The 24,282-nt window shown below is 53.4% G+C and overlaps 9 protein-coding genes across 9 annotated transcripts; 6 read left to right on the top strand and 3 right to left on the bottom strand.

The window, feature by feature from the left end:
* Nucleotides 1-545: 545 nt before the first annotated feature.
* On the top strand, nucleotides 546-2,138 carry AB675_7830 (FAD-containing monooxygenase EthA; the record flags this gene model as incomplete). Its single annotated transcript, XM_018148228.1, has 3 exons — nucleotides 546-1,452; nucleotides 1,504-1,765; nucleotides 1,823-2,138. 3 exons carry the CDS (start codon nucleotides 546-548, stop codon nucleotides 2,136-2,138), a joined length of 1,485 nt encoding a protein of 494 aa, XP_018000360.1.
* Nucleotides 2,139-3,044: 906 nt separating this feature from the next.
* On the bottom strand, nucleotides 3,045-4,793 carry AB675_7829 (uncharacterized protein; the record flags this gene model as incomplete). Its single annotated transcript, XM_018148226.1, has 1 exon — nucleotides 3,045-4,793. One exon carries the CDS (start codon nucleotides 4,791-4,793, stop codon nucleotides 3,045-3,047), a length of 1,749 nt encoding a protein of 582 aa, XP_018000333.1.
* An 855-nt stretch (nucleotides 4,794-5,648) lies between these two features.
* Nucleotides 5,649-7,133, top strand: AB675_7828 (Bifunctional solanapyrone synthase; the record flags this gene model as incomplete). The annotated part of the gene is made up of 1 exon (XM_018148225.1): nucleotides 5,649-7,133. The coding sequence occupies one exon, from the start codon at nucleotides 5,649-5,651 to the stop codon at nucleotides 7,131-7,133; it is 1,485 nt and encodes a 494-aa protein (XP_018000280.1).
* A 314-nt stretch (nucleotides 7,134-7,447) lies between these two features.
* Nucleotides 7,448-8,755, top strand: AB675_7827 (Hsp70/Hsp90 co-chaperone cns1; the record flags this gene model as incomplete). The annotated part of the gene is made up of 2 exons (XM_018148224.1): nucleotides 7,448-7,682; nucleotides 7,752-8,755. The coding sequence occupies 2 exons, from the start codon at nucleotides 7,448-7,450 to the stop codon at nucleotides 8,753-8,755; spliced, it is 1,239 nt and encodes a 412-aa protein (XP_018000427.1).
* Nucleotides 8,756-9,218: 463 nt separating this feature from the next.
* Nucleotides 9,219-10,134, top strand: AB675_7826 (uncharacterized protein; the record flags this gene model as incomplete). The annotated part of the gene is made up of 2 exons (XM_018148223.1): nucleotides 9,219-9,402; nucleotides 9,452-10,134. 2 exons carry the CDS (start codon nucleotides 9,219-9,221, stop codon nucleotides 10,132-10,134), a joined length of 867 nt encoding a protein of 288 aa, XP_018000377.1.
* A 2,011-nt stretch (nucleotides 10,135-12,145) lies between these two features.
* On the top strand, nucleotides 12,146-14,151 carry AB675_7825 (uncharacterized protein; the record flags this gene model as incomplete). Its single annotated transcript, XM_018148222.1, has 4 exons — nucleotides 12,146-12,181; nucleotides 12,207-12,532; nucleotides 12,556-12,751; nucleotides 12,802-14,151. 4 exons carry the CDS (start codon nucleotides 12,146-12,148, stop codon nucleotides 14,149-14,151), a joined length of 1,908 nt encoding a protein of 635 aa, XP_018000520.1.
* Nucleotides 14,152-14,540: 389 nt separating this feature from the next.
* Nucleotides 14,541-16,748, top strand: AB675_7824 (uncharacterized protein; the record flags this gene model as incomplete). Its single annotated transcript, XM_018148221.1, has 2 exons — nucleotides 14,541-15,257; nucleotides 15,876-16,748. 2 exons carry the CDS (start codon nucleotides 14,541-14,543, stop codon nucleotides 16,746-16,748), a joined length of 1,590 nt encoding a protein of 529 aa, XP_018000470.1.
* Nucleotides 16,749-21,016: 4,268 nt separating this feature from the next.
* AB675_7823 (uncharacterized protein) lies at nucleotides 21,017-22,163 on the bottom strand (the record flags this gene model as incomplete). The annotated part of the gene is made up of 4 exons (XM_018148220.1): nucleotides 21,017-21,354; nucleotides 21,400-21,587; nucleotides 21,640-22,036; nucleotides 22,091-22,163. 4 exons carry the CDS (start codon nucleotides 22,161-22,163, stop codon nucleotides 21,017-21,019), a joined length of 996 nt encoding a protein of 331 aa, XP_018000232.1.
* Nucleotides 22,164-23,606: 1,443 nt separating this feature from the next.
* Nucleotides 23,607-24,113, bottom strand: AB675_7822 (Low molecular weight phosphotyrosine protein phosphatase; the record flags this gene model as incomplete). The annotated part of the gene is made up of 1 exon (XM_018148219.1): nucleotides 23,607-24,113. One exon carries the CDS (start codon nucleotides 24,111-24,113, stop codon nucleotides 23,607-23,609), a length of 507 nt encoding a protein of 168 aa, XP_018000569.1.
* Nucleotides 24,114-24,282: the final 169 nt, after the last annotated feature.

Genomic DNA, 24,282 nt, shown 5'->3' with positions numbered 1-24,282 from the left:
AGAGTACATAGACCCTCTCTGTAGGATCCGGGGCGCGGTGGGAATCGCTTAAGGCCCATTGGTGCCCGGAATCGCTTAAGTGGGCCGTCCCTGATTCAGGCCAGACGGCGAAAAGCGTTGTCGCCTTGTGCTTACTCGATTGCAGTCGTGGTTGCCTCGCTACATGTTTCGGCCTCCCAACCTCGGAAAGAATACTTACAAACCAGTTCGGCCTCGTACAGTGCACGATTTGAGCGACACGGAGTGTTACTACTGAGAGCGAATTGGCGTCCGGGCCAGATGTCGCCGCTTTCTGCGCGAGCTCCAGCCGTGCTCCAGCGCCATTGGCCATCGCGCCATGACCCCAGAATTGGCTGCCCACATTTGCCTCGGTTCACCTCCTCACCAACCATGAATCATTGTCGGCTCGGCCGATTCGGACGACGCTGGGCTGTGAAACAGGGTCTGATGTTCGGTACCGGTGATGCAGGAATCATTCTTCTCGAGTTCAACTCCTCTGCTTGTTCACTTCCAGTCTCAGACCACAAGCACAGACAATATCGACAATGACGAACTCGACAAAGCAAGACTTTGATGTCGTTATAGTGGGGGCGGGAATCAGCGGGATCAACACCGCCTACCGATTACAGGAGGCGCTCCCTGACTACTCATACACCGTCCTCGAGACTCGCAATGAGATCGGTGGCACATGGAGTCTCTTCAAGTACCCGGGCATCCGCTCAGACTCAGATCTCTTCACATTCGGCTTTGCCTGGTCGCCCTGGGAGAAAGAGAACCCAATTGCTGACGCACCTTCAATCCTGGAGTACATGAACCGCGTCAGCAAGAAAGCCGGCATCTACGACAATATTCGATTCCAAAACGCCGTGCAAAAGCTCGAATGGAAGTCAGACCAGCAGCGCTGGTTCATCTCCGTTGAGGTCAACGGCGAGAAGCAGCAAACGCTGAGTGCCCGATTTGTGGTTATGGGCACAGGCTACTACGACCAGAAGCGTGGCCTAGCCGCTGACATCCCAGGCATCGAGAACTTCAAAGGCCAGATCATTCACCCTCAGTCCTGGCCCGAGGAGTACGACTACACCGATAAGAAAGTCATCATTATCGGCTCCGGCGCTACAGCCGTCACAATCTTACCCGCTATGAGTGATCGAGCGAAACATGTAACTATGCTTCAGCGCAGTCCCGGATACTTCATCTCGCTACCGACTGTCGGACAGCCAGTTGAGAACTTCATCCGGAGATGGATGCCTACGAGCTTGGCACACTCCCTCATCCGGCTGAAGTTTATGGTCCAGGGATGGCTGTTCATTCGATGGTGTCGACTGCAGCCAGAGAAGGCCAAGAAGCTGCTGAAGACTGCAACTGAGAAGGAGCTCCCCAAGGACGTACCATATGATCCCAACTTCAAGCCGAAATACAACCCTTGGAACCAGCGAATGTGCATTGTGCCGGGTAAATATTTCCGAGGTTCGAGTTGCAGCGGGGGTGACTGACAGACTCTAGGCGGCGATTTTTTCAAGGCTCTTCGCGACGGCAAAGGCTCAGTCGTCACCGACACAATCGATACAGTCACCGAAAGCGGAGTGCGAACAAGCTCCGGCAGAGAACTCGACGCAGATGTGATCGTGACCGCAACGGGTCTCAAGCTACAAATTCTTGCTGGCATCCCTGTAATTATTGACGGCGAGCGCTACCATCCGGAGGAGAAATATGCTTGGAATGGCCAGATGCTGCAAGGCGCACCAAACTTGACTTATGTATTTGGGTATGTACCACTCCACTTGTCCTCCAGTCCAACGCAACCATTGACACGTCCCCACAGATACGCAACAGCCTCCTGGACTCTCGGCGCAGACAACACTGCCACCTCGTGGATCCGCACCCTCAAGAAGATGCAGCAAAACAAGTACACGAGTGTTGTGCCAGAAGTCGAGGACGAGTCGAAGCTGGTCGGAAAGGAGACGTCGTTCTTAGATCTCAATTCAACATATGTCGCGACGGGAGCGAAAGGTGTGATGCCCAAGGTGACGACTCAGTGGCCGTGGATGCCAAGGACGAATGTGATCATGGACCGGTTCTATGCTAACTATGGGGATATGAGTACCGGGTTGCAGTTCAATCGGGTCGCAGTGGACTAGATCAGAGGTATTGGTGTGGATGGTTTGAGTTGGGGAGGTTTTCGAACTGGATAAATTCAGGTAGGTATCCAGACGGCTTTTTAGCCCGTCTTCTGCCGTCAATGGACATAACCCTGCTCAGATGTATTCGAGCACGTTCGTACAGATGGCGTTCCGTCGAATTCTTAGCGGCGGCCTGTTCTCGCCAGCGCGAATATCTCTCGTTTCGAGAACTTGAAGGTTGAGCGCTTCCTCCAGCGACATGATATCCCCGTCCGTTTCGACAACATCAAAGCTCGCTCCGTGGACACCTGGCACTCCCCCAAGCATCGTCGTGGTGACTTCAGCGGCAGGAGTCGTAGCCTTCGCTGACGCCGCCGAAGATGACCTTGACATACTTCTCACTCTCATGGCGAGCTTGCGGTACATGGTTGGGCCCGGTGTCGACAGAACTGGCGGCTGCAAGTAAGTCTCTGCGATGGAGTCCGACTGCAACGTGTTTCGGTTTTGGAATTGCTGGAGCAAGTAGATCTTGCACTCCCTGAGGCCAGGTCAAATTTATACTGTGCCTGACTTGGACATGGCAGCCATGACTGCATATGGTGAGTTTTCTGTCATAGCAGGCAGAGTGTCTGATGACGTCGTGATCGTACTATCTGTGCAGTGCATCAGCGCTGTTACGCAGACCCGAAGATCAGTCAGCCATTTTCGTTTTTCCACCGTCCGAAAACGGAAAACATCACGTATACTAGTGCTGTACAAGGGGATCCTGATCCAGCAAAAATTTCGGGAGCGTGTGATTTGCTATACCACTGGAAACCATCCATACGATGATTGCGAGTCGCCTGTTGCTGTCTGGAGTTCCTGTTATCAGATGTGGTCAAACAACCTTGTTGAAGTCCTCGTTGCGACTCTTCACGGTCTACTCTAGAATAACGCATACTCCTTGTGCACCGCTCGCCTCCATTCATACAGGGCATCACTGCCCCGTGGATTGCCCTTCAAAATTCGGTATCTTACTGGTGTCCAGTCACCCATTGTGCAGCCAGAGTTCTCCGAGTGCAGATCGACGCCGATCTCGTCCCAACTTATGTCGCCGGCCGCGTCAAGAGTGTCACGCGGAAGAGCGCGGATCTCATCGCCAGTGAGCTTCACATCCGGGCAGCCCTCGGGATAGATTTGATGTCGGTAATCGGAAGCGGCGATGCGTGAAGTGGCGGGATGGGGCCACGTGATAAAGATATGAGATAGGAGCCAAGACGATAGGTCGACCTTGACGTCGTTACTGCCATCCGGATCTGGCGATGCAAGAATCTCTCCTGAAGTAGGGGAATGTGAGATTATGGACAACACTGACGTGTCTACCAACGAAAGGCGCGGGAGGTTTCGGAGTGAGGCGAATACAGGCAGCCAGCTGCGCAGGTTCGTTGAGTCGTGCGGGTGCGGAAATTGAGGGAGGATGGTCGGGACGAGGGCCTCAGGGTTTGATGGTGGGACGTCGTGACGCTCAGGTGGACGGCTAGATGGAAATTCTGGGCAGAGTGCGACTCTGTGGAGACCGATCGTGGTTAGGTTTGGTGAGGATTCGAGGAGAGCAAGCAGGGAGGGCGTTGAGATGGCGGTGTTGCGTAGTCGCAATTCGCTCAATTCTGGCAGCACAGGGAGATTCGAAAAGAGGGTGATGCTTTCCGGATTGTGCTGCGTGTTGCGGCCGCGGAAGCGAACATCCAGATGGGTCAATGAATGAGCGCAGGCTGTGAGAAGTACATGAAGACTGGTGAGTTGTCTCTTGTGCAAGCCAGACTGAGCGGTTGGTTGATATACGCCGTTGTCATTGCTGTAGGGAGGTGGTGAGATTGCCAGGATCAGTGACTTGAGTCCATGTAGTGCTAAAGGTACGATCGGGTTGTCGAAGCCAGCACCTCTGTCTTTTTCAAAAGTGGTCATCACCCATGAGTCATACAGCTGATCAAGACGCACATGCCCTCCTTTCTCAAAATCGAATACCTCCAGCCTCTTCACAAGGACGTCGCTCGCGCGCAGTGCCACTATGACGGCTCCGAAAGTCGCGTTCATACGCTTCCCCATCCTCTTTTCAACATCCCAAGAAAAGCCCCTCGCTGCCAGGTGCACTTCGCCGCGGTCCAGATGCACAGCTGCCCGGATTTTGATATCGATGAATTGCCGGCCAAGGCACCTGAATGCCCGACTCAGTAGTGTCGTAGCATGGCACTTACGCAACAGCGCTGCTTGATCACGATCTAGTTCTTTGAATGCTTCTAGATCGGCTTGCGAAGATGCGATCTCCTCCTCCGTTAAGGGTACGGCGCGAGAGAAGAAGTTGCCACTGCGCGGAGGACTTCTGGGCAACCGTTGCTTCTCTCTGAGGCGTTTTTCGAGATCATCTAAACGCCACAGGGAGGCTTCTATAGTGATAACTTTGACATGGTGGGAGAAGCGTGAGCTGCATAAAGCGAGGAATTTGTTGAGGGAGCGGGTCGTCAGCTCGATCGTCTGGTGATTCAAATACTTTGTGAACGTGGGTGTGAAGCGGATATCGCAGGCATGGCAGCAGAGACGGAGAGTGCAGATGTCAGAGAGCTTCAGGGGTGATGTTATGATGTGGAGGACTTCGGTAGGGAGGGTGCATAAAGATGGGGCCGTCGAATTATCCATGATATTGGGCACATTGGCATAAATCTGTACTCAGTACTTACGCGTCACACTAGGTAGTCCGAAGAGAAGAAATCGAAGAAACATCATTGTCGGGAGACCTCTGGGTATATGTGTCGACAATCACCTTGACGGCCAGGCATCAACGATGCACCTGACTGGGGCCAAGACTATGCAACATGGGCCACCAGGCGCCACAGGCTTTTGCCGCCATAGCACGTGACCCGCATCATGTGCGACCGGTTGACAAGGGCAGTCCGTAATTTCTGGTGTTGCTTTGGTGAAATTATCGACCACGACCAAATCGGATCTCTGATAGGCTGCCTAACGGACACAATCGCTCCTAAGTCCAGGATGACAGTCAAGCTCGTTGATATCACGAGCAAGAATAGTTGGACGACCACCATCGCAACACACTCCAGTCTTGTGCGCAGAGGTGATCAGGCTTGCCGCTACTGCAGGCTCGGGAGTTCCAGTCAGTCGTCATCGCTGCATCGAGAACCGAGCTGGTTCGTGGCAAGTCGAAATCTGGGAGAACGTCCCAGAGACCGTCTGCGTGCACAAACATGCTCGTAGGGGTGGTCATGTAGACCCTGTATTGCACCAGGACAGCAACTAGAACGCAGGCGGATTCCCCTCTGACAGAATGTTGCAGACTGAGATGAGCTGCGACCATGCTTGATTACGACCATGCACGAGCGCTTCCTCCTCGATCAGGCGTGAAATCTGGGTCAGGACTTGGCGCTTACTTCGACCTCACGGCAGTATGTCCTTTATGTATAGTGCTACAGCCTTCGGTGACCACACGGGCCGGATTGCTGAACGCCCGGAGGTGTTTCCGCGTTTACTCACAACAGCATGGCTGTCACGACGTACTCGAAGCTTCAGCATGCTGGGCTTGAACATATTTTGCTTCAGCCATCAGACGGGGCATATGCAGCTCGTCAAGGCTCATACCTGGCGCAAAACGCCGCTCTGAACCCTGCATGCGTTCTCCAGCCGCGCACGGCGGAGGACGTCAGCCAAGTCATGAGAGCTATCGCTGACACGGGCATCAACTTTGCAGTACGTAGTGGAGGGTGCGTGCTGTGGCCTGGTGGGAGCAGTATTGCAGATGGAGTCACAATCGATCTGGGAGCGATGGGGGACGTAATTTACAACTCCTCGACAAGGATCGCATCGCTGCAGCCAGGATCAAATTGGGGAGAAGTGTACAAGGAGATGGAAAAGCATTGTGTCATGGTCGCTGGCGCAAGAGATGTCGCTGTTGGGGTTGGAGGCTTCCTGACTGGCGGAGGCAACTCGTATCTCACGGGTCGCATTGGCTTTGCTTGCGACACGGTCGTCAATTTCGAAGTTGTGCTCGCAGATAGTCGGATAGTGAACGCGAATGCCACCGAACATGCGGACTTATGGAAGGCACTGAAAGGAGGGTGGTCGAACGTTGGCATCGTAACTCGTTTCGATGTTGGAACTCTACCAGGAAATTCGATATGGGCCGGCTCTCGTGTGCATGATTACTCCATCATCGACAAAGCTGCTGCGGCACTTGTGAAGTATACTGAACAATGCCACAAGGCTCCTCAAACAGCGCATCTGTTAGTCGGCGGCTACAACCCAAACTTTCCCGGAGGTCGTGCTATTGTGACTGTTGTAGCCGACACAGAAGGCAACGAGGCACCTCAAATCTTTGACGAGATCCTCAGTATACCTACCGTCTTCGAGAACTTGGGCCAGACGACGATTCGGGCTATGGCAAAGCAAAGTGGCTACTCAGCAGAGACCCGCAGACGAGCTCACTGGTTCACATTGACGTTTGCCAACGACATAGAAATTGTCAAGAAAGCCATCTCGCTGCATGAGAAGCTGGCGACGGACGCGAAGGCGATCGTCGGCAGTGACAACTTTGTCACATCGATGGTGTTTCAGCCGCTGCCAGCATGCTTTGCCGAGATCGGCACTCGCAAGGGTGGGAATAGTATGGGGCTGGCTGCTGTCAAGTCCAATTCGATCATGTGGCTACTTACCATGAACTTCGCGGATCCTTCGTTGGACGAGTCGATATATGAGGCCTGTAGAGGGTGTGAAAAGGACCTTGAAGCGTTTGCGAGGAGCCGTGGTGGCGATGTGCCTTGGAGATACATCAATTATGCCGACAAGAGCCAGCATCCGTGGCTCAGCTGTGGACCAGAACTTGTCGATTTTCTGACAGAGGTTTCCAAGAAGTACGACCCGCAGCAAGTCTTCCAGCATCAGCAGCCAGGCTCATTCACTCTGCTGAATGCTCGAACCGCGAATGCGCATCCGATGGCTCTTACAGCGGCAACAATTGAAGGTGCTTGAGAAGAACACATTCTGACGCGGCCGGACGTGAGGTCTTGACCATCTGTAGGGCATTGAGCGTTGTTCAGCTTGGATAGTCAGGGCCACACGTAGCGCGCCGTCGATAATCGGCACAAAAGCTTTGCAACATTGTAAATTCAAGTGTGCTGAATGGAAGTACTGCACAAATTTCGAAAAGCTCTATCCGGGAAAGAGAAAACAGCGCTAATGGTCGTTCTGTCCTGCCGTAGCGTTGGCTTCTTTAGTTTGCGCAGTGCCAGAGCACAAATTACTGAATCATGGAATGATCAATCCTTCGGGCTGGACTTCGTGAAATGGCGGGATCAAGGATCGAAGAGCTCCCAGATGACTTTGATGAGTCTCTGTCATTGAACAAGGCAGTGCGAGGCCCAGAAGCGCCTCCCAACATCAACAATGTCTCGTTGGAGGATTTATACGAAAAGCGCCTGGATGGCAAGAACCCGATATCGGATAAGTCATTCGAGGAAGTCATGTTTGATATGAGCAAGACACCTCTATTCATGAATGAGCAGGACCTTGCCAACCAGAGTGAGTGCAATCCATTTGTCGCAAGCCTCGCCATGTCTTGGCTGACAGTATGCTGATGATCCAGTAAAGCTGAGGAGAATGATCTGATCGAAGCGATCAAGGCGATGCAGTATGAAGGGACGAAGTCGGAAATCGTCCAAGGCTTCAAAGATCAAGGCAATGAAGCAGTAAAGGAGAAGCACTGGGCGGATGCCAAGGAGTTCTACACAAAAGGCATCGCTGTCCTTAATGCCAAAGAAGGCAAATGGGACCAGCCGAAGCCAGAGGAGATCGAGGACGAAGCACGAAAGGTTACCGCACTTCGCGAAGTGGTGTATGTCAATCGTGCTCTCTGCCAGTTGGAGCTACGCAACTACCGATCCACCACGCTCGACTGTGCGCAAGCCTTACGAGTCAATCCACGCAACGTGAAGGCCCATTACCGAAGTGCTTCAGCTCTGCTGGCCCTCGAAAAGATACACGAAGCTCTCGATGTTTGCTATCGTGGCCTCAAGATTGATGAGACAAATGTGGCCTTAAAGAAGTTGCTCGACAAGATCAGAAGCAAATCAGAAGCACTCGAGGCCCGAGATCGGAAGCGACGAGCAGAGCAACAGAGGAGGGAACAGGAGCGAATCGTATTGAGGACTGCACTAGCAGCCAGGGAGATCAAAATGAGAGGATCCGACAAGCCGCCTGACCTGCAAGATGCAATGATCAAGTTAAGTCCCGATCCACTGAGTCCAAAGAGCATGTTGGAATTCCCTGTCATGTTTCTGTATCCGCTGCACAACCAGACAGATTTTGTCAAGGCGTGGGCGGAGAAAGACGCTATGTGGCAACATCTGAGCTACCTTCTGCCGCTTCCTTGGGATGACAAGGGCGAGTACAAGGAGGTAGACTGCTACATGGACACGAGGACTGGAGGTTTGATCAAGGTTGGGAAAAAGTTAACGTTGTTGGAGCTGCTGACGAATGGCAAGACCGAGATCGTAGATGGCCTGGTCAGGATTTATGTGTTACCCGTTTCTCGTGCCAAAGAATGGATAGAGGATGTCAAGGCAAAGAAGGAGAAGAACGCAATGCGATCGTGAAATGGACTATGGCCAATTCATCGAAGATATGGGCTCTTCCATGGGCGTACGTTGGGAAAGCGCGGGCCCCGGAACGGACGCTAGTGCCTCTGGCTTTTTTAGCGTTGCATTCGTGGCTCGGCTACGATCAACTCCCACTCGCCTCTCTTCGCTACAATTCATCACCACCATCACACAGGCTTGAGCTGAGCATTTTTATTCATCGTAATTGGCTTATTCTCCATACCATGCTTCGCTGGAAAGCATGATTTGATGCGAAACACTGCAAAAGGGTACCTGGGATAGGCAGATCAAGCCTTCCGCCGGCCCTATCACGCTCTTCACGGTGGTGTACCGTTCTTTTGATAATCCCGGCCCTTCAATTTGACGGCTCCCCTTCCAAGCAGCGTTTCGTGTTGCTTCGGTGTGGGCTTAGGCTCCAAAGCCTGCATCAACGTCGCTTGTCAGATCGGTCCTTCCCACCATGGACCCCGCCAATTACATCGCCCAGAACCCTTATGGCTACATGCCACAGGCTCAAATGCCTATGGCTACTCAGCAGTTCCCTCCTGCTTCTTACCCAAATCCCTACCAGGGAGGTATGATCGCCAGCGGTGTCCCTCAGCAGCAGCAACAGCAGCAACAGCAGCTAGGCTTCCAGCAGCAAGGTAAGCCGCATGACAGTCAGTAGTACGGACATGACTAAACCGACTGAAGGCTATTCACAGTTGCCGGTTCCTCAGCTATCTTCGACGAGCCAGCCCACAAGCACTCCCAGCTCAGCGCCGTCCATGTCCGTCGGCTCTTCGAATAACGTGATGGCCCAGCAAAACATGACTGGCGCCAACCTAGCTCAGCAAGCTCAAATTCAAAATGCTGCTCAATCTGCTCGACCTGTGTCGCAGCCACAGCCTGCGCAGCCTCTGTCCCCGCAGAGCCAGCAGAGGGAGCGTGCTCGAGTCACTGTTCTCTTAGATATAAATACTGCGTTATTACAAGAGGTCGTGGCGTTGCAAGCCAAAGGTATGGCTGGGCCGCAGTCGAACCAAACCCAACAGTCACCAAGTTCTCCCACCTCCGCGACCGATCCTGTTCTCAATAACAGCCCGACTACCGATGCTGCTAAGGGCAAGCCTGCATCACAAGAGTACAATGATTGCATGAGACGACTACAGATGAATTTGGGCTATCTGGCCAGCATAGCGGATGCGAAGAAGAAGTCCACCGGACAACTGCCGCCAGGCCCGGCGATCATGAATCCTCCACCACATCTGACGTCGGTCTATGACCTGTACAAGAGACTGAACACCTTGTTCCCCGAGGCGAGCCAGTCGACCATCAACAAGGCGATGGCCTTCAGCAGCGGCCACGGCGACAGACAAACACCAGGGACAGGCTGAAAAGACGGAATTGCATGTTTCACCTGCCTTCAGTATGTGCACCAGACTTAGAGCGCTTGCTCCGGCCTATTGCGAGACCGAGGTCTTGATCAGGTGTCAAGCGTGTGACAGGTCACGGCGATTTCTGCGCGTGACGCACATTCTCATGACGGTGACAATGGGCCTTCGATCGCCAAAGTAAGGGCACTATGGCTGCGCAAACTCACAGTGGTCAGACTTAGTCCAAGCGCCACATTGACGCCGACTTCCACCGAAGTTTGTGCGATCAGTGTAGCGACCTGGAAGTCAGCTCACAGCTGATGCCATGTCACGGTTCCTACTAAGGCGCCGCTGGATCATCATGATCGCCGCGACTCCTTGCTACATCATGCCACAGGGTTCTCCCGGGCTTCTTGACGGTCACAATCGAGGGAGCCATGGGCTCAGGATCAATTCGAGGAATTGAAATGGTTCGGTACAAACTGCACATCAGGGTACACCTCACGCTGGTGGCTGCAAGGGCTCTGCTGGCGCAATGCGCTGACATTGGCCCAGGGGATTGAGATTGGGACTGGCAACGGCTCTGCGTACGCTCAATCGTCCAGAACAGGCTCGTGCGAGAGCGTTCCTTTTCACAACGGTAGTCGTCGCTTCCGTCCCGACTGAACACGATGGGACGGGCCTTGCCCGCACTGTCCTGTCTTGGTCTGCTCGTGTATGCGCAGGAGACATTATGGCATCGTTCCGGACGCGTGCGCCGCGTTGCTTGTTATAAAGTCGCTGCAAGCGGTGCCTGAACGCCGAATTTCGGAATGGATCCACATCACTTCCTCTATTCGGGAGGAAGACGCGCCTGCTGAAGCTTCAACCGTCTGGGCGACGATGAAGTGTAAACTCGCGTTGAGAGAATTATCAGTCTTTTCTGATGATGCGAAACTTGTAAAGAGAACGTCGCGCGAGTGGGCATGCACGTGCATAACCTCGCTACCGTACCATCGTGGCTGTCTTTGGATCTCATGCTCATTGGTTCGCATTCTTCCTTTCAGGGAATGGCCCCAGATCGACCCCATCCATGAGGTGGGTATAGCCTCGCTTTCGCTTGTGGTACCACGGGCATAAACATCACGATGGCGGTGTCATCATGGGCATTCCATGAATGTCGTCGAATGCTACCACATAGGAACGTTTCAGCACCACTGTTTTCGATGACAAATGGTGGCACTTTTCACGTTCAGCCGTACGCATTGACTTCGGTCTGTCCAAGCAGAGCCTCACGCTGCCTGCAGAAAATATGTCCGAATGCCTCCGAGCAACTTGCGCACAGACTGACTCGGATTGTTCTATTCAGAAATCAGCATTTTGTCGCCCGGCGTTGTGTTACTACTGCTTCGGGTCCTGTTTCGACTTACGAGTACTAACGAGACAGCAGACACAGATTTACCAGTATGTGCTTGCTAGTACTCGTGTGAATATGGAATCATAGGGGCGCTGAGGGCGTCTCAACTAATTTACTTGTACTGTTCTGAGTCAGCAATTCCAAATCTGTGGGTATAGACTGCGATTCTAGGGGCAAAGTAGGGCTAGAGTATGGGGAGGAGATGCCCTGGAACCTGGCATGATCGGGGCGGCGATCACCGCAAGCTCCGCCATCTTCTCATCCGGCGTCAAGCCAAGACGGCAAAATCAGATCTTGTAGCGCCAACAAACCTTCTGACGTTCTCCCACTGGAACCGCTATACGCAAATCCTCCGCAAGATCGTGGCTTGCCCAAGCGGTGCTCGGGGTCGGTTTCGGACATGTCGCATTTCTTAAGGACCGTCGAGGCTGCCGCTGGGACTCGACGATCTCTTTCGATGTCCACCACGAATTCGCAATGACTCAACAAGGAAAGTGCGATATTTGCGTATGTGTACCTATGAACCTGGATCGGGCGAGACACCGACCTCCCGGCTCTGGTTCTTCCCGATACATGTTCGTACTGACAGGTGCAATAGCGTACTCGCAAAGTGAAGTGCGACGAGACCAAACCACAATGCAGCTCTTGCAGGAAGGCCTCAAGGCCGTGCTCGTACAAGTATGCTGATACGGTCAAGGCTGGAGACCCCTTTATCGCCCAGGATACCATTCAACAAGGTCGACAAACAGAGGTCGAGCACGAACAACGCGCAAAGGTCAACACCGAAGACCAATGGCAGCTTCGGGCGTCGAGGAGAGCCCCTGGTGGCAAGGGGACTTTCCAAACAATGTGCCTCAAGCAAAAGTCACAGCGAAGTACGAAGCCTAGACTTAGCGACTGCGTCTCCCTGGCGCCCTTAATCGAAGACACGTCATTGAGTCTTGCGGCGAGGTGGCACTGGACAATGAATCCCATGGACGCAAGCATGTGTCCATTCTCCGTTGAGGTCCATGGACACGTTTGGTACCATCTCTGATCGGCCACAGCCAGGCAATAGACGCAGCCGCGATCTATGCTCTGGACAGCATTGAGTCGTACAGGAGAAATCAGAACCATGGACGATACACCACGCCTAAATCTGCTTCTGTTGCCTTGACAGCACTTCGCGACGCATTGGATGCGGACGACCGCTTGGCAAATACCACTCATGTCGTGGCCGTGGGGCTAATTCTGGCTGCCGAGGTGAGTGCTATTTTATTGTCCACAGGACTGTGCGCTAACTCACATTGTAGTGCTGGCGAGAGATTACGTCGATAACCAACTCCATACACGTCTTTGCTGTTGTACAGATGCTCGAGCTACGGATAGAGGCAGGCTACTTTGGCGACACGGATCGGCAACTCATTCGCTCGATAGCAATGTCTGCCATGATCGAGGCGGTACTTGCAGGATGTGACTGTATATTGGGAGACAAACTCCTACTACACACGCCTTCGAACCTCTGGTCCGTTCCCAAGACCGACCGTTGCTTGGCTGCCGTGGATCTCGTCAACACTAGAATTCTGCTCATCCCAAGGGCTATCAGATTACTCCGTGAATACAGCCAAACGTCGGACCCGGCAATCTACGAAGAAGTCGTCAAAGCTCTGTCGGCAGTCAACGATCTTCCAGACGCTCCTTTAATTATGTCAATGATTGCAAGCAGCTCATGCGTGGTCTCAGACACAGCGTACCCGTCATCGGCACCACGGTATCCACTATCGCAAGCATTCGCCTTCGATTCTACTACAGTCCTGCAATTGGCCGTCCAGTTCTACATGTATAAGGCGCTACGATCAAACCTGGCGTTGAGGTGTCTGGACTTAGGCATAATAATACCAAGTCCGACAGCAGCTTTTGGTCCGAATGCAATGACCCTACAGCACGAGAGTGCTACGGCGGCCGAGAACCTTGTTCGATGCGTTCCATACTCTGTGTCATTAGACACAGCCATTCCTCTGGGCGCAATCAGGATGCTCAAGGCTATGATGGTGTCTTGGACCTGCTGGGATCTCCAGCTAGACCAGACGCCGTACAGATCGTCAGCCAGCCAACACACTCGCAATCACTCCGGATCCTCGAACAGCTCGCGACACTCCTCAAGACAGCCATCGCGCGCTTCAAGTTTAGATCCCGAGCTACCTATTCCCGTTGGACCTCTGGACCAGCCCGGACGAAAAGCTCCGGTCGACATGTTTGTCTGGCCACCACTACGAGCCATGTTCGAGTCACGAGTCTCGTCACCCACACCTCCATCTACACCGCCTCAGATGACTCTGCCCATCCGACCTACGAGCAATGACAAGGCGACTCACGCAGTGCGAATGCGGACTTACTGCGAAGAGATGTCCAACTATGGTCTGGCACGATGGGGCGGCAACATATTGACGCCATCAAACTTCGCACGAATGAGGCGAGTACTGATGGGTGTCGATGAGGCTCCACGGCGCCAGGAATCGCCCGGAGCAAAGGCGTCTCAAGTCGGTCAGCAGGCTGGTATGGTCTATCCACGACACTATACCCCGAGGGCTCATTATACGGAGGAAGCCATCATGGACGAGGTGATGCTGCAACCCATTCCACCGATGTTGGCTGTTGCCTGATAGCAGCCAGCGACGAGTTTCCATCACGTGGCTGAGCGACTTCAGCGATGTTTGACTGTACCAGTAATTGATGTCAAGTGAAGGAAGAGATGCCACTCGCCTTGCCTGCCCGAAACTGCCTGCCAAGACTTTTAGCATCGACAATAGGGAGTACCTTTCTACAACTTCTCATCTTCTTCTTGAACAACTACCTCGCAACAACTCATCCCTTCGATCAATCGTGCTACAATCTCGTAAGTCAATCAAGTCACTTGAAAACTTCCCAAGTGATTGACAGCAGCTAGGAACTCTCGAGGCGCCCTCTGGACATCAGTCCTGGCAGTCTCGCATCCGAGACAAACCTCATCGTCTTGTGAGAGTCCACGTCTGTGTGCTTCACCACCGTCTCGATGTCAAGTAGTCCAAGTACCCTGGCGAAGTCACCAGGGAAGCCTCTGCCACCGCCACTCGAATCATCTACCAACAAGAAGAGAAAGCTGAGTGATCATGACACGACACAATGGCAAGGCACCATCCTGCTTCTGGTCGGTCCTGAAGAACATGAATTCACAATTCATGCACACATCCTCAGGAGATCGCCCTTCTTTCGAGCTTGCCTAGATGCAGAGATGAGGGAAAAAGCGGAGCGAACTGTTCGACTCCCGGAGGATGCGCCACAGGTTTTCAATCAGTTGGTGACTTGGCTCTATTCGAATAAGCTGGATTGCGATTTCGCGACACTTGCCAAAGAAGCATCGTCACACCTCAACAGCGACGACCCAGAGCGCATATATCTTCGGGAAATGGGTCATTTGATGGTGAAGTTGTGGTTCCTGGCGAAGAAAGTCATGCTAGAGGCGCTACAGAACGAGGTGATCGACATGATCCGGGTGGGCTGGATTCACTACATGCCTGGGGCTGATGTGATGCAAACGATTGTGGAGCAGTCTGAGGAGACCGATGCGCTTCGCGGACTTGCTCTAAAACGCCTATCTTGTAATGCTTCAGGCTTCAAGAATTTCGGACACTACGAAACAACCGATAAGACGAAGTACCTGGACGCTGCTCAGAATTCGCTTGTACTCTCGCAGTTCTTGATCGAGGCTATGATGAACTACCGGAACCCTGTTTTTCCAAGAGTCCTGAGCGAACCCGACAGATGCGAGTGGCACGTCCACGTCGACACTCCAAAGTGTTCGTAGCAATGATTGTCTGGTGGGCGAAGCAAATAAGAATCTGCGAGATCGCACCGAAGCAGAGGGCTCGTCGTGGATGACTGCTGGATGCCATGAGACTATCCTGTCGCAGGGGCCTACTTGTCAAATAGCAAAACTCATTGTCTCGGACTGCCATTTTACTGGAGCCGTCATCGAGACTTGCGACGATAGCAACAGATGACTACCGTCAAAGAGAACTTCTGAGTCGTGAAGTCGTTCGTCTAGCAATCTTTCTAAGCACAGAGTCCTACCTAAAGCCTCAAGACTGTGGGAGGCTCGGTGATGAAATGCTTGGCGAAGTGATATTCAAGTGACAGAGCACGCGTCTTGCCCTCGGTCTTGCCTTTGCATGCTTGTGTCACAAGTAGGCAACCAGCCACGAAGAGTACTTCCCTATCATCAACAAATAGTCACAACTTTTCCCTTATTGTGGTCCGACCCTGAGCGACTCAATAACCCCTTTTGCTATGACCTGGTATGTCATCTAGAACAACGAGTACTTCTGCAATCCACTGACACGAATTGAAGGCCTCCCAGGTGATGTTCGGCGAGCACCCAAGTAACTTCAAGCCTCTCGAAGAGACTGTATTGCGAAGCATCTCCAAGCTGGCTAACATGTCAGTCAATGAGAAAACTCCTGACAAGGCGCTCAATGGCTCATCCCCATCGAATCCGACCATCAGCAAGAGAAATCAGACTAAGGGCAAGCCGACACCGTGGATGGACGTAATCTTGATCGTCGTTGGACATGAACAGCATCAATTCGGGGCCCACGAGCACATCCTCCGCAAGTCACCGTTCTTTCGCGGCTGTTTAGACGCGCACATGAAGGAGGCCATCGAGAGAACCATTCGGCTGCCTGAGGACGACCCGGAGGCCTTCGATCAGGTTCTGTTTTGGCTATACTCGGGCAGCCTGGAGCACGACTTCAAGGTGATAGCCGAAATAGCGTCCAAGGAAGGTCCGCTCATAACGCCCGTGTCGCCTGATGCTGGCCTTCGACGTAAGATAGGCTTTATGTTGGTCCGACTGTGGTTCCTGGCAAAGAAGTTAATGGTTGAGAAGCTACAGAACATGGTCATTGACATGCTACGAGCTGGCTGGGGATTCTACATACCCATGTATCGCGTTTTCGAAGTGATAATGGGAGAAGCTGAGCGTTCCGACCCGCTTCGCAGACTGGCTCTACAACGTCTTTCGTCCGCAGTCAGTCAATTCGGGGAGTTCGATAATTTCAAGGAGAGATGCGAGTACCTCAAAGTCTCGAAGGACTCGACGGTCGCTCTTGAGTTCCTGGCGGAGGCTCTAGCGAACTTTCCGAAAGCAACCAATCCGGCGAAAGATCTCAATCCATGCAAGTGGCATGTTCATGTTGACACTCCGAAGTGTACACAGAAGTGAGCATCTTGTGGGGCGTTTGGAAAGGGCCTGCGAGACAGCAGGGAAGCAGGGTCAAGGCAGCAGGAAAGACAGCATGAGGCCTGAGTACGGGATGTTTTCGTAAGAGCATCTCAGTCACGACTCTACCTCCCCCGTCGCAGATTCGGGCCCGGATGCTTGGAGGCGCAGGTTGCCAACACAGGATTTGCAGTAGACATAACGAGACGCTGAGCTTGCCTGCGACACAGTTCCGAGACTGTTGGAGCCTTGGCTCAGTAAAATAACCATCGATGTCGCCTCAATCAAAAACCAAGAAGTTGAGATGCGAAGTCCAAGCTGGGATGTCCCTGCTCGTTTCTGTCTCTCAGTCCTCCTTGAATCATTGTCTCCTAATTTCGGCATCGCGGTACAGATCAGAGCCCTGCATCGATGACTATCCAGTATGGAAGAGCCTACAGATCGTGAAGTCGACCGAGAAGCGTTGAAAGATAAGCAATGAGGCTGGGCAATTCTTCTCCCGGACCTCGGGAACGAGTGGAGCTGTACATGTGCACAGCCAAATGATATACAGATACTGATAGGCAGACGAAACGGGATCTTGGGACCCGCAAATACTGAGCGGGCACGCGTCTGCCAAATACACAGCACCCATTTCTTACTCGAGCGTGCAGAGGACTAATCAGCTCACTTTTGCAGACTCGTGTTCCCATAGCACGCAGGACTCAGTGCCGAGAATCTTCAAACTGTGCGAATGTCATGGATGGCTGGCAGTACTGTCAAGCAACACAGGCCACAATGTTGGGTAGCGAGAATGCAGAGCATCAAGCATACGAAACAAGGAATGCAAGATGTGTGCTGAATTCAGATTTATTTAATTTACAAAACTGTCCTCCTCTTATCTATCTACTTATTCCCACCGCGGCAGTGTCCTTTTTAGAATTCCAGCCACGGGTGATCATGCCTGGCCGAAGATCTCGTGAGTCTTGTCCTTCCACGTTTCGTCGGATCGAAAGCTTTGATGCCCGTGTTCCCCACTCCCCGCGTCGGTCTGATAATACTCTCGGTCCGTTGAGACTCTTGCTCTGTGAGTGGTGCAGGGAACAGCCCACCGCGGAGTGAAAGGGTATGGAATCCCACCTCGGCGGGCGCCCGTCGAATACCTTCTAATACTGGTGGAAGACGTAGTTGCCAGAAGGATCCGTCATCGAATGCATCGTAGCTCGCCCGCCGGCGCCAGGCACATATGGCATGCCACAGAGCGACTCCATCGTGTGGGAGATAACCCAACGGCCCTCGTGCACCCTGAGAAAAATGCAAGGACGCCGCCGTATCGTCTCTTGCAGCGCCTTCCGGAAGACCCAAAGTGAACAGATAGTCGTCGACAAAGCCGTCGGGGAATACCGACATGATCTTTCCAGCTTTCCCAGTGTCCTCATCCCAAGGAAACGCAGAGTGAAGAGATAGTCGTCGACGAAGTCGGCGCATGATCAGAAAAAATGTGCTCCACTGCGTGTGACAGGGCAGACAGCTTGCCCTGTCAAGTCTGGGATAACGCCACCAGACAACCAGAATCTGGGTGTTGGATGAGGAGTCCGTGAACCTTGAGCGCAGGTAGCGTGACCGGTGGCGCTTCACATAGGAGCTGACAGTGTGTACAAAGGCCGTTCTTGCTCTCCTTGTATGCTCGATCCCCACCAGATATGCCCGTCTTCAGCAGAGCATGCAGCCTAGGCGGCACGGGCGGGCGTAGACCTTGGCTTTGTCCTTCATCTCAGGGGTGCAAACAATCCGCTTGCCGTCGTTGCCGTTCTTCTCGCGTTTCTTCCCTCCCTGCCCAGCAGACCCAGAGCGCTGGCAGTCGGTCTTCTTGACGCTCCCGTCGGTGCCCTTCTTGGCGGCATTGCCGTACGCTTGCGCTTCTTGGACTGAGAAGGCGACCACTGAAAATTTGTTCGGCGATGCAGCGCACAATCTCGGCCTTCTAGTGCTTGCTGACTGTGAGGAGATTCCAAGGGCGTGTAATGATATATATAGGGGTTCGGACGCAGACCCGGCAGTCAAACTTTCTTCTCGTACGGATCACCGTTCCGGTGGAGCTCTTTTATATGGGGACCAACATGATTGACGAGTGCGTCGACGTTGGTGAGTGGATCGAACCCACCATCTTCACATCGAGCGTCTTAGGAGCAATGACACAGATGGTGAGAGACCGAAGGCCCCGGAAGACGCCAATTTCGGTGGCTGTGTGGGGTTGAATGAGTCCAGGAAGTTGAGCGACAGTAAAGAACACAGGGATGGACCTGATCACCAATCGTTGCGAGAGAGGTGGGAAAGCGAACGGTGAGAGCATCGATGGCAGTTCGTTTGAGGTTGTTGAGGTTCTCATGTAGGACTTCCTTACAAAGCTGAGATCCATGGCTTCGAGACAGAGACAGGACCGACCACTGGATAGCATGTTTCCGAGCATCCTGCAACGACGTGACAGATTTTCATCGTAGGAACCTCCTGTGGCCAGGACTGGTGTGCGGAACATGGCTTTGCCGAGTCTGATCAGAGGGTATTGAAGGTCATCGCCATGCGGACGCAATTGGGAGCCCTGAGACAGAAAGACCAGGACAGTGTAGATGCGTTGTCTGGCGGGGATACCCAGGGCCTCGGTGACATGGTATAGGATCTTGTCCACGAGCTTTTGCAGCAGATGAGACGTGGTCTCCAGACCGAAAGCGCACAGGTGCTTGGCGCAGCCGCACGAGAGGCAATGAGGCTTGGGTGTATGGCTGGACGTCGAAGGTGTCTGCGGAAGGTCCACATGATGGTCAGATATGAGTAGAGCCTCCACGGCAGACAAGAATGCTGTGGTTGCGGAACTGCTCCAGACCGTCGCAGCTTCTGATTCAGCTTGGTCAATTTGACAGACTTGATTGCCACAATTGTCTGGCCGATGACTTGGACCTGCAGGCAGGCTCTATGATATATATAGTAAAACGCGGGCGAAGGCTGGCGTGAAGGAGCCTTGGTAGTCGAGAATGGTGTTGTTCCGAGCTGGACCGAGCCTCTGACATCCTCCCAGGCGCCTATGGAACACAGTAGATCCCGACGCTGACAAGGGATGGGACTTATCGCAGCGACAATCCGGAAGACGCCGTGAACATTGGTCGCGCGCTCGCTGTGTACCGCACTTAAGGAAATTGCCGTGGATGTTGTGCAGCATGTCGACCCAGAAACCGTGGACAGACCGCAGCGACGAAGACGTGAGGTCGTATGCGAGCTTGCTAGAGTTCGTGATACTCATCTTCGCAGCCTGGCTTGCTGCATAGAAGACCAGTGTGGAATAGCTCGCGCATGAGAGCGTACAGAAGTCTGCCCTTCCAGTTGAGCATATTGACTGCCGGTTCCACCCGTCCTCTGAATATGATGGCTGCATGCGCCTGCGACTCGAGGTAGCCAGAGCCGAGATAGGCTGGCGTAAGCTAGATTGTGTCGTGGCTGTCCTGTATGTAGCCTGCAACTTCTAGACTTCTGACCGGAGATCCGAGGCTTATCTTGGCTCCCCAGTGGCCCCCACCATCGCTCTCGTCGACATCTAGAACCGCGTCTTCGGCAGCACCAGCGATCCCATCAGTAAGACCGTGCTGCTCAAATGAAGCTCGTCGAAGTTGATGACGTGCATGTCGAGAGCATGATCAGTGACGCCAGTGTGGGAGGAGCCTAGGCGGCAATCTGGTGTTCGAGAATGGCGTGCGATACCACCTCTGACTTGAGTCTGCTAAAGCTTGCTCTGGACGACTTCGGCCATGGTCCACGAAGTCGTTGAGAAACGCGTAGCATATCAATCTGTGAAGGACTCACGTCGCCATAGTATTCTGTCGCTTCACAGGACCCTCGGACTGTAGTGGGCTGCCTGGCCGCTTGATCGCATCTTTTGACGCGTCTGCAAGATCACTCGGCATGTTGGCAGCGGCGGTGCACACGCCTAGCAATCTCACGGTGCTTGTTGGTTGATGGCTTGGCAGACGATTCGCAGGATCTGAATAGATGGCTTCCAAGCGTTATCTTCGTCGTTCCAATAGGGACAGCATTCGACATTCGGGAAGGTGGTCCCGCGACCAGTGGAAGAGGCGGAGATGGAGACCTCGTCTGGGAGTGCGAAGCCGATGATCTCGACGAGTCACTTGGTCGACTGCCCGGATAGATATATGTGGTAGGCTATAAGAGCGACTGCACCCCAGCATACATTAGCTTAAGCGGAGAGCTGACTGGTGGGATTGCTTTAGGCAGAGGAATCGGCTTCAAGATGGTCGGTCGTGGCTGTAGGTACTTTTTGCAAGCTTGCGCATCTTCTTGTTGAAGGTGGCACAGAATAGCGTGGAGTTGGCTGTTCCTGAGAACGGACCCAGGATGTGAAGTATCGGAGTTGCAACGGGCGTGGGTCGGTTTTGGGACAGTTGATGGAAAGTGGCAGCATCTGTTGCGCCTTTGATTGCAGATTCATGGTCATCGTAACGGGCTTCGACCAGCTCATCATCGCATTCCTCCCACTCATCGTCGTACTCCTCCCACTCATCGTCGAACTCCTCCCACTCATCGTCGAACTCCACCCACTCATCGTCGTACTCCTCCCACTCATCTGAACAATAGTGAAAGTCGCATGGCTACCAGTCGCTTAGAGGACTCGTGGCGGCGGCGCGGATGAGGGTTCTGATCGCATCCGGATCTCTGGCGGAGGACTGCCGTTGAGGGACAGCCTCGCCGATGTGGTAATTGATGGCGCTGGTAGACTCACCACGGGCGAAGGAGAATCGTGTGGTGGTGGTGGTGGAGGCAGGCGTCGAAGTGGATTGAGGGGCGCAGACGCAAGGACTCGTGGCGAGATGAGGATGAGACGCCGTAGCTCTTGCCCTCCTTGACGAACAAGCTGGTTAGGAGGTGGTGTTGGAGGAAGAACAAAGCCGGCAGTTCTGCAGTGTCGCCTTGATCGAAGCCAGGACAGTTCTGCAGTGTCGCCTTGACCGAAGCCAGGACAGTTCTGCAGTGTCGCCTTGATCGAAGCCAGGACAGTTCTGCAGTGTCGCCTTGACCAAAGCACGAGTGACGAAGGGGTGGTTGGATAGCGAGCAAGGTAAAGTGTTGTACTGGCCGTTCCAATCGTGTGGCAGTGGCGACGTCGAACTCGTCCTTGTAGTCCTTCACGAAGTCGCAGCCAGTGGGATCTTGCTGGCATGGTCCCTGTACACATAGTGGTCGTCGTCGCCCTTGATCGTCTTCCAAAGTCCACCCCAACAGGAGGCTGCTGATAGACACTCGGAATGCTATTTATGGTCAGTCATACTCTATAGCACCACCATGCGCAAAGGTTGACTTACCCTTCAGTGCCAGACCCGCAAGATATGATATATATATTGATCGAGTCCGATCCGAGAGGCCCAGGTAGTCCATACGAAGCTGGAGCCTTGTGAAAGGAGTGGTCATCCAGAGCAAGTGCTCTCTGAAAGCGGCACTTCTGTTGTGGGCTCCCTGGACCTCTCTTCTCTTTGGGTTGGTGAGGATTGGTGATGGAGAAAACAAAGGCTCTTGGTGGAGGGCAAGGGAGGTTCTTATAGTATTTGCGGCCCCTTTGGCTGTGCTTAGCAACGCAATATGCTTCAGAGCACAGCCTCACGCCTATCCTGGTCAAGAGAGAGTAAACGCAAGTAAACAGTCTGCAATGTGACTCACAGGGGTCGTTTACGTCGTGAAGGGCAACAGGAGGGGCTGGAAAGAAGGTGACGGGCAACAGGAGGGCTTGGAGAAGAAGTGACGGCCTTTCTGCGTGGCTGAGCAGCCTACACAATCAACAACTGGCACCTGAATGGCTCATTCAGAGACAGTACTGGCATTCAGTAAGTCGTGAAGGTGTAGCGAGGCAGAATCAGCAAACGTGAATGCGGCTGACGAGAGCTTGAAGACATGTGTTCTGCTGGTCCATGACTTCGACAGTAAACAGAGCAGGTGCCCTCCTAGTGACAATATTGGTCCATGAGCCGATTGCAATCATATTGACCAAATGTATCTGAATGACATCATGACGGGGATCGAAACTCGTGAGTGGCGAGACCTTGTCATCGAGTGCAGTGGCCCATTTCGGATCTCGAGTTGCCGCCTGAACAATGCTAAGCATCAAGGGCAATCGAGGATCATGCGGAGCCCTTTCTTAGAAGGCACTCACGAAGCCCAACAATGCCTCCTCAACTCATGAGGACGTGTGCTGTGCTCAATCGTATCAAGCAGTCTCTGTGACCGCAGGACGTGTGATCTTGAGATGCTCCTGGAGGCGGTCTGGGAACCCACGCGAATCACATACGGTCTCGCTGTGTCCGAAGCCTCCAAGTACTCACCACATGAAGTGATCCTCCGCCAGAACATGAAAGCCAGTAGTAGATCCGTTGCCGCAGAGGTCACGCTGTGCGCACCGCCCAGTCGTGGACCGTCCTTCGTATCTCAGTGTGGCAGTAGATGTCCGCTCAGCGGATTCGGAGCAGGCCGCGATACAGCCGCTTGCATTTAGACTCGGTCGCGGGATCAAACAACGAGCAAGCCTTCTATCATCCGGTGATACGAGACTGTAGCAGGTCACGAACACATGCCGGCTGTTCAACTACCCCACTGTGACGAATGATGGTGACGGCGTTCATGGGAGGTGAAGGTGATGCCTTATGAACCGCTACAGTAGATCAGCCAACATATCTGGGACCTATTCGTCGTGCGATTGGGCCTGGACATCTTATCGTGAGTGATTGCTGGATCAATATACCTGCTGGCGCGGGTAAGAAATGGATCTAGGAATTCTTCTGCTCCCGAGGCCGCGTATGCGCATCGGCTGAGATCCCTGGAGAAAGCGTGTCATGAGCTGACTTTGGGCTGATCTTTGTTCACGACTTCCTTGAGGAAATTCGTTGAGAAGCGGTTGACCTGCTCGTAAACCGTGTCGAATCCCTTATTGGCCCCATAGTACGGATCGACGACCTCTTCTTCCTTGCCGGTTCCACTGAAATGGCCATACAGCATGACCTGTGCCTTACAAGAGCCACTCTTCTCCACTCGTCTCTTCATCCTCTCCAGATCTCGCAGATTATGTCTGTCCATTGCGAATATGTAATCGAACTCTCGGAAGTCCGTCTCCTCTACCTGACGCGCGCCATGATCGTAGTCCGTGATTCCCTTTTTGCGCAGCGTTGCCATCGTCCGTGAGTCCGGGGGCTCAAGGGTATGATATGCTCCAGTGCCGCTGCTATCAATTTTCCCAACTCGAGGGTCTGAGGCAGCTAAGGAGCGAAATACACCCTCCGCCATCGGTGAGCGGCAAATGTTGCCCAGGCACACGAAGAGGACGGAGATCGGCTCTGCCATGGCGCTGCGTGCGATCGTTGGTCCTAGCAGCCGTCCAGAGGAAGAAGCAACAAGCAACACATTCCCCAGGACCACGCACGTAGTCGACCGACGGCAACTGGAGAGTGTGCCCTAACCCTATCGGCGCTCAGGTCCCAGGCCTCAACTCACAATGAACTCTCTCCGAACT

This window comes from Cyphellophora attinorum (genome assembly GCF_001299255.1).
Source record: "Cyphellophora attinorum strain CBS 131958 chromosome Unknown Contig12, whole genome shotgun sequence".
Classification (NCBI taxonomy): domain Eukaryota; kingdom Fungi; phylum Ascomycota; class Eurotiomycetes; order Chaetothyriales; family Cyphellophoraceae; genus Cyphellophora; species Cyphellophora attinorum.
The sequence above is the reverse complement of the archived record's forward strand: the minus strand, read 5'-3'. Positions and strand labels throughout refer to the sequence as shown.